At 34.2% G+C, this 21,866-nt stretch overlaps 1 protein-coding gene across 3 annotated transcripts in view; it reads right to left on the reverse strand.

Annotated features, from left to right (window-relative positions):
• LMLN (leishmanolysin like peptidase) overlaps positions 1–21,866 on the reverse strand; it is a 50,029-nt gene that overhangs the window by 19,786 nt on the left and 8,377 nt on the right. Inside the window, exons 4-12 of one of the 3 annotated variants that reach the window (XM_027536648.1) lie at positions 21,264–21,346; positions 20,670–20,793; positions 17,168–17,346; positions 14,361–14,382; positions 13,302–13,358; positions 9,919–10,013; positions 6,040–6,157; positions 4,449–4,556; positions 1,280–1,356 (exon numbers count right to left, since the gene is read on the reverse strand). In XM_027536648.1, the coding sequence (XP_027392449.1) occupies positions 1,280–1,356; positions 4,449–4,556; positions 6,040–6,157; positions 9,919–10,013; positions 13,302–13,358; positions 14,361–14,382; positions 17,168–17,346; positions 20,670–20,793; positions 21,264–21,346 (863 nt within the window). Of the gene's footprint in view, positions 1–1,279; positions 1,357–4,448; positions 4,557–6,039; positions 6,158–9,918; positions 10,014–13,301; positions 13,408–14,360; positions 14,383–17,167; positions 17,347–20,669; positions 20,794–21,263; positions 21,347–21,866 lie in introns of all 3 variants that reach the window. The other 2 variants (XM_027536641.1, XM_027536656.1) reach the window with 2 other exon arrangements.

Here is a 21,866-nt window from a genome sequence, read left to right on the forward strand (position 1 = left end):
TCCAGCGTATCAATTATAAATCTTAACAATGAGCAAACTAGGACCTCAAAAAGGCTTTTAGTGACCATCCTCACAGATGAACATTTACAACCAAAGTCCCAGCTGCACAGGATCACTGCAGCAGGGACTTGGAACCTTTAGTCTTGAGGGAAACATGAATACTTGAGGGTGCTTTTATATTTGAAAAACACTAAACCACATCATGTTTCCATTGTAACTTTCAAAGATGATATAAGTCACAGAGGAGAAAATGTTTAAGGTGTGGGACAAGGAGTATAAAAGGCAACGAAACAGAGAGAATGAGAGAAAAACTGGAATTCTGTTGCATCAGAAAATGGAAGAAATGTTTTAAAATTAACCAGTGCCATGATTTCCCTAGTGATTCATACACTCCAAGATGCTTCTGCATCCTACCTGTATCTTAAAGAAACCAGCATTATTTACAGAAGGGCTAGAAAAATAGAGCAGCAGGACCCCTTCTGTTGGTCATTGCTTATTAAGGGATAAATGGGAAAGAGTGATAATAGCGCTAAAAGGAATCCAGCATTTTTTTTCTTTTCAAAAATATGAATTGCCCTACTTGGTCCACTGAAAACTGTAAGAAACAAGGACAACCCAGTAGAAATTAACGGAGTCCCTAGATTGCGATTTCCAAAAGCTATTCTTGATCAAAAGGAGCATTCCTGTGCTCCTTGGAAGATTGGCTGATGCCAGATCTAGAATACAGAGCATGGGCAAATCAGTCTGGTACATCTTGCCATACTAAAGAGCAAGGAAGCTATCAAAACTGAGACTCATCAAAATAAACCCAAGAGCCCACAAAGAAAAAGATTCCCATTGGACTCATTTTAAAACAGTATTCTGTTGCTTTATAAGAAAGTTCTACTGCCTTAAAAACCAGGAATCTCTACATAAATCAATTTCACTTGTAATTAAAAATACTGTTTATATAAGCTTTTCCTTCATATCATCATGCCCTCTATTTATTAAAAAAAAAATCTCATTTATTTATTTATGAGGGATTTAGTTTTACTCTATTACATACCTCAGGGTCTCAAACATTTACTGAATGAATGAATGGAGCTGATATAGGTAATGGATAGCTAACTGAAAAAAATTTTTACAACAGGTATATTTAAAAAACAAACAAACACAGGTATATTTATCTTCAGTGTAAAATATATTTGCTTAAGTTAATATTCTTTTCATCTTAATAGTAATCTTAATATTCATTTCATTTTAATAAACAATTCATGTAAAATTCTCACAGCTATCTTACCCAGTGTCCTCCATTAACGCCAGAGTGATTCGAGAGAGGACTCGGTTCTGGGTATGAGAACCAGTCATTGCTTCATTCTGAAAATCACCAACAGATTTTAATTAGAAGACTGGATTCCTTGCAATTCCCAATAATTTCCGTGATTGCTTTGATGTACAGGCAAAACGTTGAAGGTGTGAGAGACTGACAAAATGTTGATTTAAAATAGTAAAATATACAAGCTTTCTTTAAGATGACAGACTGAAGCTTAAAGCAAAATCTACTCTCTCCCTCAAATATCTATATTGTGTACAATTTCCCTGTAATGACAGATAACTAGCATTTAGAACTCTGTGATGAAAATGAAGATAAATATATGGAAACAGAAATATTATTAAAAAAAAAAGAAATATTATAAAAACATTACACTATTAAGGCAAAGTAATATTGGTGTTTGAGACAGATGCCCAGATAATGGAGAGGAGAATGGAATACTTGCTTGAATTACAATTGAAAATGCTTTTATAACCAACTTTTTATACTCTGTGATCAGAAAAATATATACTAATATGAAAAACAAGTATCACAAAATCATAGGGTCAAAGGAGTTGCCTGAGGGATATAAAATATCATCAAGGTCTACTGTCTACCCAATGTCTTAATTAGTATATAATAAAATTCCTACCAGGAGGTCACCTAATGGTAAGGACTTCACTGTCACTTGGAGAAGGCAATGGCACCCCACTCCAGTACTCTTGCCTGGAAAATTCCATGGATGGGGAGCCTGGTAGGCTGCAGTCCATGGGGTCGCTAAGAGTCGGACATCACTGTCACTTATGAAAGTACATTGTATTTTGGGATGCTGATGATGATTCTTTTTTGGGTAGGGGGTGTGCTGCATGGCTTGAGGTATCTTAGTTCTCAGATCAGGAACTGAACCCATGTTCTTGGCAGCAAAAGCATGGAGTCCTAACTACTGGACTTCCAGGGAATTCCCATATTTTGTTAATCTTTATGTTGAACGTTGGATTGCCATTTCAAGTACTTTAATTTCATCTTTTTAAAACACAGCTCAAGAACACAAAGTTGATTTCAGAGGAAAGGCAGCAGTTAATGAAACTAGTAAAATTACTACTTTCAAGTCTTCTGTTGAAAAGTAAGTAAATTTTCATTTCTGGCCCATCTGTAGCTTTCTAAAGAGAATCACTTGAGAAAGACCGCTTAAGGAATATAAAGAAACTGAAATTCCCACGTGAGATAAAAGTGTACATGTCTTCCGTAAGTTTCTATCACTGTTACTTCACGGTCACCCAGATAACGTCAGTACAAGCACTAATTTCATTCTTTTCATAATTTTGCTAACTAGGATCATGATGTATGTAAACTGCAACCGTTTACTCATTTAAACAGACCTCTAAAAAATGTATATTTGTCATTCAGTCGCTAAGTTGTGTCTGACTCCTTGCAACTCCATGGACTACAGCATGTCAAGCTTCCCTGTCCCTTCACTATCTCCTGGAGTTTGCTCAAACTTCCTTTGATCCAGAAATTCCATTCTTCTTTCTACATAAACAGATCTGATCTTCCATTAACTTTCTAGTTCTGTTCCCCTGAAAACCTAATAAGGTGGAATGTCAACTGTGTTACTAGGCAACATGACTTAAGATATGCTTCTGGACTTGGGATTATTGTAGATGAACATGAATACCTGTTGGTTAGCCACAGTTTGGGACTTCTCTGTGTGCAGTGAGTCTTACGGGTATGTCCCTTACAGGTATCTGGAAGTTAAGTCTATGAAACTGTTAAAAAAAACAATGCCGATCCTTATTTGTAACATGGTACTTCTAAACCAGGCTGGTTCTTGTACACCTGTTACGGTCTTGTGCTTATTGTGTTTGAGCCAGAGAGAGAGGGGAAGAGGCATGGATGATAGCCTAGATTACTGTGCAGAGCACAGGAGAAATGCCTGACTGCCATGCTGGCATACTGTACTTTCTCTCTTGTATCCTTCTAGTATTTTTTGAATGTGACCTGTTTAGGGTTCACAGGTTTGACTGACTGTTTTTTGAACCTAAGAACACACTGGAATGCCACTCCTGTAGGGCACTGAAGATATAAATAAATCACTCATTATAACATTTTTAAGATAAAACATTTAAAACATAATTATTCACTGACATAGGATTATTGTCACATTCATATAACACTATGGTGGTTTAGTCACTAAGTCATGTCCGACTCTTGTGACCCCAGGGACTGTAGCCCTCCAGGCTCCTCTGTCCATGGGATTCTTCAGGCAAGAATACTGGAGTGGGTTGCCGTTTCCTTCTCCACATATAACACTATGTAGCTATTTAAAAATAAATAGATCCAAGTATAAAGTATATTCTACTAATGGATGTACTTCTGTAATGTGAATGAGCTCATATGAGACTAGCAAATAAGGGAATCACATCAGTATAAGATGGACTCATGTTGGTTCATAATGATTTCTCCTGGATTTTAATGTTTTATGCAGTGGAGCAACAGCAGCTAAATGAATCACTTTGCTGTATATCTGAAACTAACACAGCACTGTTAGTCAACTCTGTTCCAATATAAGATAAAAATTAAAAAACAAACAAAAAGCAAAATATACTAAGACACCTGAACACAGCAACAGAGGAATGCTGTGCTGTGCATGAAGTTCCATGCTCTTCCAATTGGCTCAGTAGGGCCAGAGGCTCTTAGAAGTACTTGTTGCACTGTTTTTGTACACTTTACTCTTTTTACATTTTACTCTTGTCCCCATTATTTAGCTTTATAGTCTCCCATCTATCCCCCATTGCTTTTTGCTGTTGTTTAAGGTAAAAGAAATACTCAAGTAAATAAATATAGAAGCTTATTTATTGGAAATACAATGTGTTTTTAGACTGAGCTAGTACTTTTATTATGACTTATTGCTTTTGTTAATGACTTGGTATTTGTGTTTCCCACAAACTGTTATTTTTTATTTTGAAGAAAGAGATTGCTTAGGAAAGCATACACTGTATTACAGCAGAAGCATCTGTAATTCCTTGGAAAGTATATGGTTAAATGGAAAAAGCTGCATAAATGCATGAACCTATTAAAAAAAAAAAAACTACGTTAGTGTATCTGTCTATTTTTTTAAAGAAAAAATATGTCTAGTAACATTTTCAAATAAACTGACCTCTAATAACCGCTTTTCCCAATGGTTGAGCTCAGTGCCCATACCACCTTGATTTTCAAGTTCCATTCCCTCAAGAATTGGACAGTTAAAGTGTTTTCGTGCTTCATCCTAAGAATCAGAAAATAAATAAATAAATAAACCCACAAAAGTACAACATAATGGCAAATTCCTTATCACACTGGATAAGATAAAGTAGCCACTAAGGAATTACTTTGATTAAAAGACAGAATGTCTTTTAAAAATATAGCTTTTAATCTAATTAAATATTTTGACACCGTCGCACTTTTCTTTGCTATTGAACTACTATTCTCTTATTATTTTTTCCTCCATTTGAAGATTTTGGCTTTAAGTCATATATTTAAAAAGTTAAAGACTGGTATGATTGCCACTTGTAACTTTTGTGTCAACAATGATTTTAACATAGGTATAAACTGCTCATATTATGGACATAGTCTTTGTTGAGAAAAATAAGTTGTTCATTAGAAAACAATTTTGTTCTTTTGGTTTCATCTGTACATCACAGTTAAGAGTATGAAGTACAGGGATGTGCGGTATTCCGAGAGCAGCACAAAAGTTCAGAGGTCAGAAAGAGCTGTATGTAGTTAAGAGAGCGGGTAGGGAGAACAGGTTTCTGTCATTAAATAAGCGAGTGAGATGATTAATTTTATGTATCAACCAAGCTGGGGCAAAGTGCCCACATATTTGATCTAACATTATTCTGAATGTTTCTGTGAAGGTGTTTTTAGACGAGATTAACATTTCAATTAGTGGACTTTAAGTAAAGCTGATCACTTTCTGTAACATAAATGGGCCAGTCAGTTGAAGGTCTTCATAGAACAAAGACTGACTTCACCTCTGAGCAAGAAGGAATTTTGCCAGTCTTTGGATTCAAACTGCAACTCTTCCCTATTTCTTCAGCTTGCCAGCCTACCTCATCAGATTTTAGACTCTCTAATAAACCTCCATAACTACATCAGCCACTCCTTAAAATAAATCTCTTCATCTCTTTCTCTCTCAACAAACACATCCTGTTGCTTCTGTTCCTCTGGAGACCCTCCTGAATAAAACTGATTCCAAATGAAATGACCAGCAATTATGCAAACAGTACAACTGATTCTAAGGGGTATCACAACGGAGCACTGGTGTAACAACTTAAAGCAGTGGGTAGAATGGAGCCGTTAAGTCATTGCTAAATTTTTCTTCCTCAGATATCTCTTGGCCTGCAGCTTTACTGTACTGCCTTTATGTTTCCTACTAAGTTAAGTCGCTCACTCAGTCGTGTCCGACTCTTTGTGACCCGGTGGACTGTAGCCCACCATTTTCTTTTCTCATGGGATTCTCCAGGCAAGAATACTGGAGTGGGTTGCCATTTCCTTCTCCAGGGGATCTTCCCGCCCCAGGGATCAAACCCAGGTCTCTCGCATTGCCAGCAGACCCTTTAACCTCTGAGCCACCAGGGAAGCCCCTGTTTCCTACTACAAGCTTTGAAATTTAATCATTAGTTCTTAAACAATAATGATTAGTAAAGAAAGGACCATAACGAATGAGAAGAGCAGATGGCTCATGAGACATGAAGCTCAGTAATACTCACGACAACACGAGGTGTTACTAGAAGATTAACAGTGTGAGGAACTCTCTTATTATCACGAATGTCCCATAATCTCTCCACTTTTCGAACTACTTTATCACTCCATTGATATAATCCAAGACTGCAATTAAAGAATAAAAATACAGTCCTTCTTGCAAATTTGTCACTTTAAATGTAGAAGTGTTTATGAATATCAATATGAAATTAAAATATCCGACCTTGTATCTGACACCAAGTACAAGCAAAGGCTTGATAGCATTTTTTAATTTAATCTTTTCAGTAACTTTAAGAGATTATCATCACTACTTTGCAGATAGAGAGACAGAAGCTTAGAGAGATGAAGTAACCTGCTCAAATTCAAATAGCTAATACTGGGCTAAGATGACAGTGAATTATTTCCTCTTAATAAATTTACTGCATAAAACAAAAGCATGTCTAGAGAGAGATCTAAGTACTGTATATAACAAGACTTAACAGAAGGTGACATTTTAACTTAATTTTGCTATTGTTGTTTAGTTACTAAATTGTATCTGAATCTTTGCAACCCCATGGACTGTAGCCTCTGTCATGAGAGGATAAGTTCCTCTGTCCATGAGATTTCCCAGGCAAGAATACTAGAGTGGGTTGCTATTTCCTTCTCTAGAGGATTTTCCCAACCCAGGCATTGAACCTGTGTCTCCTGCATTGCAAGCAGATTCTTTACTGCTGAGCCACTGGGGAAGCCCTTTAACTTAGTGAGAAAGTATAATTTACTTAACAATTGTGTTGTAAAGAAAATTATATTTTTTATAATTGGTTATCCAACAAGAAAAAATTAAATCCCTATTTTAGGGATAAAATCCCTATTTTACTCCATATACAGAAATAAATTCCAGACAAATGTCAGTAAAAATGGCAGAATAAGGACTACTGAACTTCATGAAAGCAATGAGCAAAGTATCAAAATTAGCCAAATGAATTTTTTTCAGAACTCTGGAAATTAACCAAAGGCTTACAGCAATCCAGAAAGAACTTATTTAAGAAAAATGGATGAGTTTCAGTAAAAACAGCAAGCTTTGTGGCGGTTTCCCATGCCCTCTCTCCAGCTCTATAGCAGCCTTGAAAACCAACAACCCACAGTCATGGTGAAAACCAGCAACCTGGCAGCCAGAGGGAGCGGAACAGGGTTAACTGGCAGAATGTATTAAAAAAAAAAAAAAGTTTCAACTATGCCTACAAGATACACAGTTCACACTCAAGGATACAAAAAGGTTGAATATAAAAGGATTAAAAACATGTATCATGCAAATAGTACTCAAAAAAAGAGCTGGAACATTTATACTAATGTCAGACAAAATTGTTACTAGAGACATCTTATAATGAATAAAGGGTCAGTCCACCAAGAAGACATAATAAACATGTATATACCTTACAAAAGAACCCCAAAATACATGAAGCAAAAATAAATTCTAAATGGATTAAAACTATGAACATAAAAATTCAAATAATAAATTTACCAGAAAAAAATTTAGAATATTTTTATAATCTTTTAGAGCAGAAGAAACTTTCTTAAGCAAGAAAATAGGTAAATTTAATAATATAAAATTTAAAAACTTTTCTGCAAGGCAAAAATATGATAAAAAAATAAGTAAATGGGAGAAAACAATCTCATCTTGGAAAATCAATCTTGCACAAATAAAAGTACTACCACAAAAGTGTTATATTTATTATAGAAAACTATAATGGTCATCAATTTTCACTTTTGCCTATAACCCGCACTGTTATTTTCTGGCTTTTTCCTAGATTACTTCTACCACTGACCCTATGAATCTCTCATTCTCAACAATAAAACAGAATATAAAGAAATTAGTTTTCCCACCATTATTTTATGAAGATTTTATATATTATTCAAAGAATTATATGGTAAATACTGTATACACAATAACCATTACTTATTAATCCTTTGTTTTATTTGCTGTATATCTGTTCGTCTACTCATGCCTTAGAAAGATTATTCTTAATTCCTTTTCTTTTTCCACAGCAAGGCAATGTTTAAATATAAATAGTGAACAAAGCCAAAAGGAAAAGAAACAGTGTTTACTGTATTAATAATCCCAATATTCTCTTCACCATTCACATTTCAAGATTAATGGTTTCTCCAAATAAAAAGGTGAGGGCCAAATCCAACTCTTTCTACGTCTACCATCTGAATTTCTTATTACTCTGTTATCTCCATTTATACTGTAAGATTTTCTGCTTTTAAGGAATATCCAAAATGTAAGAAAGCACTGCAATTATCAGCTTAATAATGGTTCTTATGTATGGGGATCTCTCTCCTCCTTATCACTACATAGATGGTCCCACTCTCACTATTTATGTGTTTCCCATAAAGACCACAATTCTTAGGGAAGACCAGACTTCTTCCATCAGTTCAGTTCAGTCGCTCAGTCGTGTCTGACTCTTTGTGACCCCCATGAACTGCAGCACGCCAGGCCTCCCTGTCTATCACCAACTCCTGGAGTTCACTCAAACTCACGTCCATCGAGTCGGTGATGCCATCCAGCCATCCAAACAAATACAATCTAGGAAGTAAAACATCTATTTCTACATTATAATTTTGTTTCTAACAATTTTGTTGTTTAACATGTAATCTAAAAAAGTACTATGATGAATAAAGTATTATCTGTTTTTAATAATTATGCACTTCCAGCTACCTAGAAGTGAGAAGAGAAGGAGATGAGAGAGGATGAGATGGCTGGATGGCATCACTGACTCAATGGACACTGAGTTTGAGCAAACTTAGGAAGACAGTGAAGGACAGAAAAGCCTGGTGTGCTTTTCAGTTTATGGGGTCACAAAGCAGACACAACTGAGCAACTGAACAATAAGCTACCTAAATGGAGATCTTCATATGAGAATTAATTTTTTATTCTATATCTGTTTACCACTCACTACTCTCATTATGGAATAGTGTCAGTACCCTGAGGTTTCTTTATGTGCCTTCTCAATCTATTCAACTTGCACAGCATTTAATAGCCTACAGCTTCAAGTAAAATTACTCATTTGTCTTTTATCATGGACTGTTTTTAAACTCCATACAACTAGACTATGACTTCTTTTGTTCAACCCTATAACTACTATATTCGTTCACGTTATTACATGTAGCAATAATGTGTTCTTTTCAGTGCCTTGTAGTTTTTGATTATAGGAATAAATTACAATTTATTTATCCATTCTTCTATTGATAGACCTTTGGGTGGTTTCCATTTTTTGTTTATTAATAACAAAACTGCCATTAACATTCATGTATATGTCTTTTTGTGGACATGTGCTCTTAAATTAGATATATAAATCCATGTAAATGGTTATAGTTCTGTGACTGATAGTCTATATAAAATTCTTAATCATTTTTTTTTTTTTAGTATTTCTTAGTATTATTTCTTTTAGGCCCTGAACTTCTAGATCACTGCTAACATGAGAAATAAAATATAGTTTTAAAAAACTGTAAAATACAGTTTACAGTTAACATGTAAACAATATGATGTATAGACAGTAATTATTAATAAACCAAAATATAACCAACCCATACTCTCCCATGGCCTGACTCTCCTGTAAAGTAATACAAGCTACTACAGAGTGGTGGAAAAGAGCTCTGCCTGGCAAGAAGAGTCTTCACTCTTTGGGTAAGTCACTTAAGTTCTCTCCATCTCAGTTGTTTCATCTGTGAAATGAAAAGGTAAAGCTAAATAACCTCATATCCTATCTTGTTATAATAATATAGGATATACAATCTTAGGCTAGCCATAAAGCCACTATTATTTGTAGAAATTAACATATAAGAATTCTCAGGTTCTAGTCTTAGCATCCTCCTAAAAGAGAATAAGAATAAAAAAACCCAAATACCTATAGTTAAAAGGTGGGAGACCATCTGCAAATCTTGAAGTTAAAGGATTTCCATCTTTATCATGGTAGAATGCAAATAGCCCAGCAGAGAAACCCTGTAAGAAAAAGTTCAAAATGTCTTACAGTGAAAAATATCAAATCTGACTATATATTATTACAACATGCCACTATCAAGAGAACACTGACAGAACCACATAAAAGCATCATGGGAATACTTCTGTAGGAACTTGATATACTGGAGTAGGACTGAAATTATTTCACATTATGAATTTTAAATTCCAATTACTTGAGATAATTCTAAGTGAAAAAATTAAAAGCAATAGAAAAGACATTCTTTGGTTGGTATAGACAACACATTTATTTGTTTAAAGATGTGTTTATCACAGATGGTCTTCTTTACATGAACTTACTAATAAACTCTACACCTGCAACCAGGGAATGCTACTATTGAGAATAATTAACAATACAGTTCAGAGCAGGCAAGTGTACTCGTAAGAATACTCATAAAAATTCAAAGACTTTGATCCCAAAGTCCATACTTAATATATATCTATACCTAAAAAATGACTGTAAATGTATGCATATTTAGGGGGATGTATACTCTGGAAAAAACACTGGAAACATATATAGAAGTGTTAGCTGTAGTTATTTTGGTGGTAACATGTAAAATCATCTGTATTTCTAAAGATTTTCTTTACAATGTGAATTTGTCTATAATCACATTTTTAGACAATATTTTTAAGAAGTCTTCAATTTTAATAAGATAATAGATACTTTATATAAATGTATTCAAAGTCCCATTTGCTATTCTCCCCCCTCCCAAATAAAATGAGGAAATGGACAAAAAAAGAAAAGACAATTACTGAGATTGGACATCTGTTTCTATGAGTAAGATTTCTTTTCTTACTTTCTTTCTTAACCTAAATGACTAAAAAAAAAAAGCACTTTTGTAACTACTAATTTAAGTATGTTTTAACATTGAAAATATGCTATAGTTTATATTCAAATAACTAAGAATCACAAATGATCATGTAATCAATTTATTTGGCAAATTTCTTTGCTTATATAACTGTGGTCTCTGTATCATTCAAGGCTTGCCAAAATAATTAATGGAATCCATAGTATTCTTTTATTCCTACATTTCTTCTTTTTTACTCTCTGAAGATGCAAAGGATATTTAATGGAGTCAGCTAAGAAAATCTAAATAGTTTTTAATATACAATTCATTGAGGTAATATAAAGCTTAAAATAGTATGATGTGCCTCATCCTTTAGAATATTCTAAATCCACATTTTTTTCTTCCCTATCAAGTTCAAAATTTTTCTAAGCACACACATTTCAGAAGGCATATCTAGTATTGAAAGTACCAGGAATGACTATATTTGATAGTTAGAATATATATAACTTAATAGAGAATAAGTGTATTTGTTAAACATTTAATTCTTACCATCCTCCAGATGGTTTTTGAGACAAACTAATATTCTTAATTTCTTAGGTTTTTGCAATTTTTAAAATACAAATATACAAAAAAGTTTAAAAATCTAAAAGAAATTTATGTTTACTCTTTAAGAGGATTTAAGATGTAAGTTTTGCTACGTTTTCTTTAGACTTTTTTTTAAAGAAACAAAAACACTGCAGAATATTGTTGAAGGCCCATTACCTTAACCCTTTCTCCTCTCTCTTTTCCCAGAGGTAATTACTACCTTAAAGTCAATGTACATATTATGACAATATAGTTAGTTGATTTCCTGTCAATATAAATAACTTTCCTGTCAATATAAATAAATATCAGTCAAATTTAGAATCATTTCCATCATAATTAGACATTAGCAAAATTACTGAATTTTTTTTTTGCAGTTTCTATTTACACCATTTGAGTGATGCTGAGTTGTGCTTCATTTATTTCATCTTGTTCCTGAAATAAATTTTCACTATTTTTATGTAAAAAAAAAAGTCAATGTACATAGTAACTCTCATGCATGCTTTTACATTCAATGGTGTCTGACTCTGAGACTCCCTAACTGCCAAAATAAATCTCAATATATTCTTATATACCTCTTGACCAACTGGACCTTTTCTTTTGTGACCTGCCTGTTTATAATCCAATTTACATCATGTCTGGGACTTCTGCATTCATGTTTACTTATACATTAGATTTAAAACCTGCTGTTTTTTTTTTTTTTCTGGTTCTCTCAGCATCAAGTATCTACAGTTTTTGGAGCTTAAAGCTGAAAATGTTTTTTAAAATGATGTTTGTCTTTCATCACGATAGCAGGTTCGACTTACTTTTTTAGTAAAAGGAAAACATGATTCGTTTTAGAATCTCCTTACTTGAAAAACATAAGTGCTATCTGTATACACTAGAGTTTCACTGTATTATTCAGGTATTTGCTGATTTAAACAAATCATACATGATAGCTCATGAAAAAAGACTAATAAATAATAGCCACTAATTTTATTATATCTTACTATGTAGAGCATGGTGCTAAACCATTTATATGCTTTATCTTATTTAACCTTCAAGAAAAAAAATCCACTCTAATATGTTCTACTATCTTCATTTTATAGATGAAACGGAGACTTATAAAGGCTAAATAATTTCTAATAGACCCCCAAGATTTTTAGCAGTAAAGCTAAGGAAATTCACACCTACATCTGTGTGATCTATTCTCTCTCTTAATCACTGCATTTTACTCCCATCTATTATATTTTCTAAACACAAGAAAGACATCAGGAAGACATTTCCTAGGTCTCAGGCAACTTCATATAATTCCCCAGACATCGTGTAAAAGTTTAGTACTTTGGACTGATTGGAGAAAAGCAAAGAGAAGTTCTGAATCAGTTAGTATATATAAAATTTAGAAAGCCTAAATAGATCAAGAAGACTTTTAGAAATGAGATCTCTAAAAGAGAGAAGACAGATCTATAACCTGGTATCACTTTTTTTTCCTTAAAGATTTATTACTTTATTTGGCTGAACTGGGTCTTGGTTGAGGCATGTGGAGATCTAGTTCTCTGACAAGGAATTGAACCCATGCCCTCTGCATTGGGAGCGCAGAGTTTAAGCCACTGGACCACTATGGAAGTCCCTAGGTATCACTTTTAATTACTAAGTATTTTCTTAAGAAGCTTAATCATTTTTTCAAAACTCCTATTTACCCAATGGATTTACTTTAATTATTTTAAGTAGTATAACTTAACCTAGCCACTATCCTAATCACTAAAAATTCTGTCGGCTATTGGCAGAGGTCTAATCAACTAGGTTCTATTGAACACAATCTAAAAAGCCACATAATCTTAAATGTTAATATATAATTAAAATGAGACTATAATCAAAAACTCAAGGCATGAAGGAAAGAATAATAGTTAACAGCAAAATTTACCAGCGCATGAATAATCTCATGTTTCACTGTGGACAGCATCCCAACAAACTCCTGAGGCTGGGTAGAGATCATATTTGGACACAGGTTAGCATATCCTGCTATTGGCCTGTTAAAACAGACATTGAATTTTTAATTATATTCCAGAACAGTGTGTACTATGATATCTATTAACCTATATTTTTCTACAAAAACTGATTAAGGTCAGAAAAAATCTTTGTTAAATATCAAACGTCATTTTATAACATAATATCTAACTTTAACTATATTTTATTTCTAAGACTTATACCTGTTTTTCCCTATGATACAGCTAATCAACACTTGTTCCCATGAAAGGATAGAGTCAGTTAATTATACTTCAGTGTGAATTTGTAAAATAGGTCAATATGTACCAAAAAAGGGAATGAACTGGAAAACTTAAATTCTAACACTATTTTTACTCACAAAACTCATTTCTGACTTCAGCATTTCACTTTATGTACAGGCACAGGGACAGACAAGTAGGTAGAGAAGGAAAACAGTTATATAATAAGACAGACAATAAGCAAATCATTCAGATTGCTGCAAGTTACAGAACCCTCTTATTTCCATTTCACTATCCTCCTCCTTCTGTCCCAACAATGCCTTCACTAACATAGATTTTTTTATCTTCCTATCATCATCTTTCATACAGTATTTTATACCTTCTAGAATCTACAGAATTCTATATCTCTTTATGAGCCTGGAACTTAAGAATCCAAGAGCTGACTGGGACCTAGAGTAATTCAATTTCACCATGCATCTAACTGTCTTTCAAAAACTGTGCCAAACAGCAATATAAAGAACCCCAAGGTTTTTTCTCCCAACACTACCTTAACATTTTACCACAGAAATATCACAAATCTCCCCAAATACTGATAGCCTGTTTACAAAGTAACAGGCTTTTGTAGGTAAAAAAAAAAAAAGCCTTATGTAGATAAAAAAGAAAAAAAAACAAAAACAAAAACAAACATACAATGCACTTTTTTCATACTTGAAAACAACAGATTTACACTTAGAAAATTATGACTATAAGTTACTCACCGAAATGTTGCCATGGTGACCTCTAAAATATAAAATAAATGTCTCTGTCAGGCTCAAACCCTCAGGGACTTCTTAAGCATTTAGAATAAAACAGCCCTGTGTTCTTCTCCCTACAGTGCATCTCCTGAAGCTCTCATCCTCAACACAACAGCTTTTTCCTAACATAAGCTCTTATCCAGCTCTTTATGTGGCTGATACTGATAACTGTCAGCTTATATCTCAAGTTTCACTTCTTCAAAGAGGGCTTCTTTGTCCAGTTCATCTACATTATGTTTGCCTCCTTTTGTTCTCTTTTATCTCGCAGCACCCTTTTTCTACAAAGTATTTATCATATTTGAAGTCACATGTCTCTTTCTAACTGTATTTAACTAGTACCTGACTCCCGCTGTAATCTGTAAATTCCACGAGGCAGGTACATGTGCCTGTTTTGTTCACCTAGTCTGCTGGCAACGTATTAAGCACTCAAATATTTATGGAATGAATTAATGCAATATAGCAGTTTTGAAGGAAAGTGCCGCTTCTATCATAAAAGATTCAAAAACACCAACTTAAGATATTGCTCTTTCTTTTAATGTCAACATTCTTCTAAGAAACCAGAATCTTCCCCAGGTATGAGAAGACAACATGAGTAGCTTCAGATTCACTGACACAAGGAACATTTATTCCTTCAGCTAGTCATTCCTACCTAAAGTGAGCCAATGTTCAAGTGCCTTAAGGAAACATAACCGCAGGGCTTTGAAAGTGAAACAAATCTCTGGGCTATGGGATTCTCATCTATGTGATAACTCCTATGCTGGATTCTCTCCCTAAAAGACAATTAAATACTTTCAGTACTTTCAGTATTATCAGGTGCTAAAAAGAGAAGAACTAATCTAGACCCATCTCAACATGGGATTTTATATCCCTCTCCCTACTTCCACAGGGAACCCATTCTGTTCCTAATACATGAAGTTCACTTTTGTGTTTTTAAAGTTCACTTTAACATGTCTTTTGTTTACGAAAAGTAATAAAAGCTCACTGGAAAGAGTTATATATCCAAATTATAGAAATGTATGAAGAATTCAGTGAAAATTCCTTATTTTACAACCTACCACCACTAAAGTCCTCTATCACAAGTAACTGCTATTAACAAAAGGGATGTTTTATTTTTAGAGTGACCTTCAATCCCAGTTTGCCCAGAACTGAGGGATTTCCTAGGTTATGGGGCTTTTAGGTCTAACACAAGGGTATTCCTGAGAAAATTAGCATAGCTGGTAATCCTAATTATTTTCGACTTTTACCTTAGCATGTTCAAATCCATAAGCAGCTTTTTAAAGCAAATATGAAATCATATTATGTACACTGTTCTACAATGTTTGATACTCAACAGTATATTAAAAATGAAATTGTGTATGGGTGTATGCACAATCCATATGGCTTAGGTCAAATTAAGATAAAGAACCATGATTTTGCAACATTGCTATTATGAAGGTATATTTCTCAAAGACATCTACTTTGAGATGTGTCTCATTTTATTAAGTAGCTTATTCATTTAGCACTTCAAATACCATATTTGCTTGATATTGAGACACTATTAATTATAAAATATCATAAATTTAATGATAGCTTCTCAGGAAAAAATTGAACATTCTACTAAATACATATATTCTTTTCTAAGAATACTAAACAATACATATACATCTGCAAAACCACCTAGTACTTTCTTCTTCAGTAATATATTAAATATTTCACTTAAAGCATTCTCAGCATTCAGAAGCTAAAGATTTTTGAGTTTAGTTCATGGATCAACAAGTATACGGTATCACGCTAACAGACTGCTTTCATAATCAATGATGTTGATTTTGACCTCAGTACTGACAGTATTACTCTGAAGCATATATTAGTGTTTCATTTGTACTGTCTACTTGATTCTACTAATAATTTCACTTTTTCCCCTTAAATTAATTAGATATTGATAGAAGTAAAATAGCTCTTTAAAGTCAGTTAGTATTTTGACTGGTAGATGAATGTTCAGGAACTCACCAATGGTCCTTACAAACAATGAACAAGTCACATTAACTCTCTTAGATCTGAGAATGTCACACAATCTATATCGAGACATGTCAGTTCCTACTGCCTTTAATTGATTTGTCTGGTGTGTGACAGGCAATCCTCTGTATACATAACAACTTTATTTCAAGACTACTTCACTGAGAAAAAAATTTTTGAAATATTTTATAAATAAAAAGGAGGATTCTAAATTTTTAAGAAATAACTAAGTGAAGGACATATCAAGTGATATGAAAATTAGGTGAATAGTTATTTTCAGCATCTTAAAGTTTAGCACAGAAGTGCTAAAATTAAAGTTCAAACTGTTTCCTTAGAGAGGTATTCATCACTTCCAAAGAAAATTCTATTGACAGTAGATTTTTTCTTTATTCATATTACCATATGCATAACAGTCCTATAACTTGATTTCCCCACTATACCTGCATCCAAGCACTATGCTGTTTCCTACTACTGGAGGTGGGTAATCTGGCAAATGCAAACTCCCTGTACTCTAAACACTCAGAACACGCTTTGAGAGTTCTTTTAAATTTATTTACTTTAATTGGAGGATAATTACAATATTGTCCTGGTTTTTGCCATACGTCAATATGAATCAGTCACAGGTGCACATGTGTCTCCCCATCCTAACCACCACCCACCTCCCTCCACACCCTGGGAGTTTTTTTTTCTTAATTGGAGGCTAGTTACTTTACAATATTGTGCCCACCCTGAGAGTTCTTATATTAGATCTTGGGAATAAGTCTCGGGGGGAAGCTTACCTGTCCATTTTTGCTTCCTGCTGACAATAGGCTGCATAAGAGATGATGTTTTCATGGCTACACCTCTCAGTGGCCAGAGCACCAACATAAAGAACAAAGTCTGCATCCCGGACTCCCTCTTGGTCTGGCACACCCACTGCTCCACAGGGCCACTTACCACCACAACAGACTCTGCATTGCTATGCCCACAGGAGACAACAGAAAATCAGACCAGAGATAAGGTTAACTATAAGGGCTTTTACTTACAGTGAATCCAGACTTTAAATATATATGATTTAATTTTTATTTATTAATTCTTCCATTTTTATCAAAATCCATATCTCTCTCTGGGGCTTCCCAGGTGGCACTAGTGATAAAGAACCAGCCTGCCAATGCAGGAGATGTAAGAGACACAGGTTTAATCCCTGGGTTCGGAAGATCCCCTGGAGTAGGGCACGGCAACCCACTCCAGTATTCTTGCCTGGAGAATCCCATGGACAGACGAGCCTTGCAGGCTATAGTCCATAGGGTCACAGAATCAGACATGACTGAAGCGACTGGGTACACAAGCATGCACACATTCATACCTCTCTCTACTCAGTTCCTATCTCTAATTTTAGATTTATTAAAATTTCTACTTTATATACAATGACCATAAATGCATAATATGAATTAAAACAAACAACTTCTATTTATAAAGGGCATCCCCGCTGCTGCTGCTAAGTCGCTTCAGTCATGTCCGACTCTGTGCGACCCCATAGACGGCAGCCCACCAGGCTCCCCCGTTCCTGGGATTCTCCAGGCAAGAACACTGGAGTGGGTTGCCATTTCCTTCTCCAATGCATGAAAGTGAAAAGTGGAAGTGAAGTTGCTCAGTCGTGTCCAACTCTTAGCAACCCCATGGACTGCAGCCCACCAGGCTCCTCCGTCCATGGGATGTTCCAGGCAAGAGTACTGGAGCGGGGTGCCATCGCCTTCTCTGAAAGGGCATCCCACCAGGATACAAAAAGAGAAATAAAAAGGTTTTACTAAACCCCGAAACTAGGTGAAAATTACAAGGAACCTTCTTATAAATACATTTTTTAGCAATTTTCTGTGAATCTGAGGTTATTTCAAAATTAATTAATAAAAATCTTCATCCAGTGGAAATACATTCCTATTATAAAGTAATTCATGTATCTTATTAAAAATTCAGATAATACAAAAGTATATAAGGTAAAAAGTTAAAGTCATTTCTTATTTCTAGTTTTCTAAGCAAACTTTGCCCATTTAACACCTGCTTTTTAGAGAATTTCTATCAAAGTTCCTAAATAACCATAATCTCCAAATTATAAATAGGAAAATCAGTAAATGTTGGCTTTTTTTAATACATAAGTGATGTTTGTAGAGAGAGAAAAAACAGAAATTCTCACTTCTGCTTACTGTTGCTTCTCTAACACACGTATTTATAATTTTAAAATTCAATTACTTTAATCTGCTAATAGTTGGTGTTACGAAAAGCTGTGATTTAACAGCATTCTTTTCCATGATCTTTCATTTCTTAAAAAAAACGTTTAGGAACCCCCCCCCCCAAAAAGATAATACAGAATTTGAAACGACAAAATAATTTAAAATAAACAAAAATAGGAAAAAAGAAATGTGCCTTAAAATGTCTAGGAAATGTCTCTAAATGTCTTAGGACAAAAGATAAATATGTAATTAACAAGTTGTTTTAATTTTGAAACATGTCCCTAAAACCCTTTATGCTCTTGAGGAATTTGATAAAAGAAATGGAAGCTGAGTAAGTTAGCTGAATTTGTGCCAATATAGGGTTTGAAAAGCCTTTGGTGAGCTTCAGATACCTCAAGAAAAAATTACGAAGTACACTTCAACCATATGCTTGATTTTGCTTATAAAATCAATGTTCAATAACATATTTATTTTCTACAAGTAATGAGAGAACATAGTTAAATAGAGAAAGACATCTAAAGCAATAATCATATTTTTAAAAAAGTATGTATAAATTGGTTTTCTGGTTTATGCATTTAAGTTTTTCTATTTTTTCTAATACAAATAATATATGCTTAATATGAAAAATTTGAAAGTTACAAAAACATATAACTTACCAAATAAAAGTCTCCCACAATCCAACTCAATGAAAATCATTAAAATTTTAATGTCTCCAGATTTTTAATATATGTATATTTCCAATTACTTTATAACTTTTTATATGGGTGTATATACTTATTTTTATTACTTATGCTTTTATTTCAGCTTTATTGAAAGGTGAAAGTGAAAAGTCAAAGTGAAAGTCACTTGGTCGTGTCTCTCTGTGACCCCATGGACTGTATAGTCCATGTATTCTCCAGGAGAATTCCCTTCTCCAGGAGATCTTCCCAACCCAGGGACTGAACCCAGGTCTCCCACATTGCAGGTGGATTGTATACCAGCTGAGCCACAAGGGAAGCCCAAGAATACTGGAGTGGGTAGCCTATCTCTTCTCCTGCAGATCTTCCCAACCCAGGAATCAAACTGGAGTCTCTTGCATTGCAGGCAGATTCTTAACCAGCTGAGCTATCAGGGAAACCCATAAGCTAAAGTCGCTCAGTTGTGTCTGACTCTTTGAGACCCCATGGACTCTCCAGGTCAGAACACTGGAGTGGGTAGCCTTTCCCTTCTCCAGCGGATCTTCCTAACATAGGAATCAAACCCAGGTCTCCCTCATTGAAGGTGGATTCTTTAAGAGCTGAGCCACAAGGGAAGACCAAGGGTGAAAAATTGATAACTTTTAATTTTTAAATAAAACAGGCTAACTACCCACACTGATTTACCTTTAAAAAATTTTTTACTGAAGTATAGTTGATTTACAATGTTGTGCAAATCTGCTATACAAAGTAATTCAGCTATACACACAATACACATTTTTTTTTTACATTCTTTTCCATTACAGTTTATCACAGGATATTGAATATAGTTCCCTGTGCTATACAGTAGGACCCTGTTGTTTATCCATTCTAAATTTAATGTTTGCTACAATTAATTTATATAAAGATTGATTTCATTCTTTAACAGCTGTATAATATTCCATTATGTGGTTATGCCATAACATAACTAGTATAGATATATTTATAGTTTTGCAAAGAATACCCTTGAACATATATTATATAGTTGTAAGTATTTTTATAGAATACATTTCCATGACGGGTTGAACCTTACTTTTATTTGAAGAGATAAGGTTAAATTGCCCTTTAAAAATACTGAGGTATACAGCTGCTAAAAGATGTTTTGGAGAGCAAAGATAAAGTTCTAAGCAGAAATGATTCAGCAACCCCAGAGATAAACTGAAAAAAGAAAAGAAATAACTAAATTCATTTGAAAACCAATGAAAGAATAAAATCAGCACACCCAATTGTGATTACTTTCGATAGAGAATGAAGCTTTTGAACTGTAAAACTGTAAAAACTTCTGGGAACAATCACAATTGAAAATCTGTTCTAAGTTTATCCTAAAGAATAAAAATGTTGCAAAGAGCAGGGTGAACTACCTGGAGGTGCTCCTCAGGCACTATAATGGGACCACATTTTGTATGCTCTGCACATTCCTCAGTACAGCATCTATGGTGATCATTTTCCTTCCGTAGGTATTGGTATTGGTTCGTTGCACATTGTCTTCAGTTCATTTTTACATTAAAGTTTAATTACAAAAAACAAAAAACAAGATTAGTTCACAGCAGTTAAAAACACTGTAAAAAACTAGTAGTTGCTATATTTAATTCATTAATAGCTACTATTTTAATTAGAAAAGTAGTCTCAGAAACAATTTTGGTTCCATGGGAAATCCTCCTAATGTGGGTTTTCAAACACTTCAAAAGCCTATATTGTACACATAAAGGAGGAAGGAAGGGGAGATGGGGAAAAGAGTACAACTACACCCAAAGAAAAGACCCAGTGGGTCCCGTCATAATGGAAAATCAGGGACAGAATGACTACCCAACATGCTATATCTTACGGTTTGGTCTCTAAGAACCAACATAATAAAATACTCCCAGTATAAATTTCAAAATTTGCCATACTGACAGAATGAAGAGGGCAGACTGCTAAACAATTGAAGAAAATGAGCTGTGTGAAATGTGACATACCTACTAAGTAATATAGTGCCCGCAGGTCTACGAACCTGGAAAGTCTTCTCTAAATAAGAAACAGCTTGTGGGAAAAGTTTGTTCTAAATAAAAGTTGAAATAAAAAAACAGTCAGAATTAACTAAGAGATAAACCATATTTAAAACAAGCAAGCACAGGGTATTAATGACTAAAGGGGAAGAAGGAAAAAGCCTTGTAACTCAAATACAATATTTAGTCAAAGGTTGTGTGGCTAGGGGTAGGGGAGAGAGTGAGCGTAGGAGCAAAGGAATTTCTTCACCTTCTAGTTTAGTTTTGGAGGAAAAAGCACCAGAAAGTTCCTTCCGTACCCTATTCTATTTAAATAGAATATTATAAAACATAAATCACAATTATTAATCTAACTTACTTTAAATTTGAGACTGCTTTAGATGACTCCAACACTAATGTAGTTCATGTTAAGAAAATCTTATATGTAGAAGATCTACTTTAACTTCACCAATTTCTGTTGCCCATAATGAGCTGGCTTAGTGTGTGTGTGTGTGTGTGTGTGTGTGAGCACATGCCTCTGTAATAGTTAAAAAGCGTATGAGGCTAGCACCTTTATAAACAACCTTGGCATTT

Source organism: Bos indicus x Bos taurus, chromosome 1, assembly GCF_003369695.1.
Source record: "Bos indicus x Bos taurus breed Angus x Brahman F1 hybrid chromosome 1, Bos_hybrid_MaternalHap_v2.0, whole genome shotgun sequence".
Lineage (NCBI taxonomy): Eukaryota > Metazoa > Chordata > Mammalia > Artiodactyla > Bovidae > Bos > Bos indicus x Bos taurus.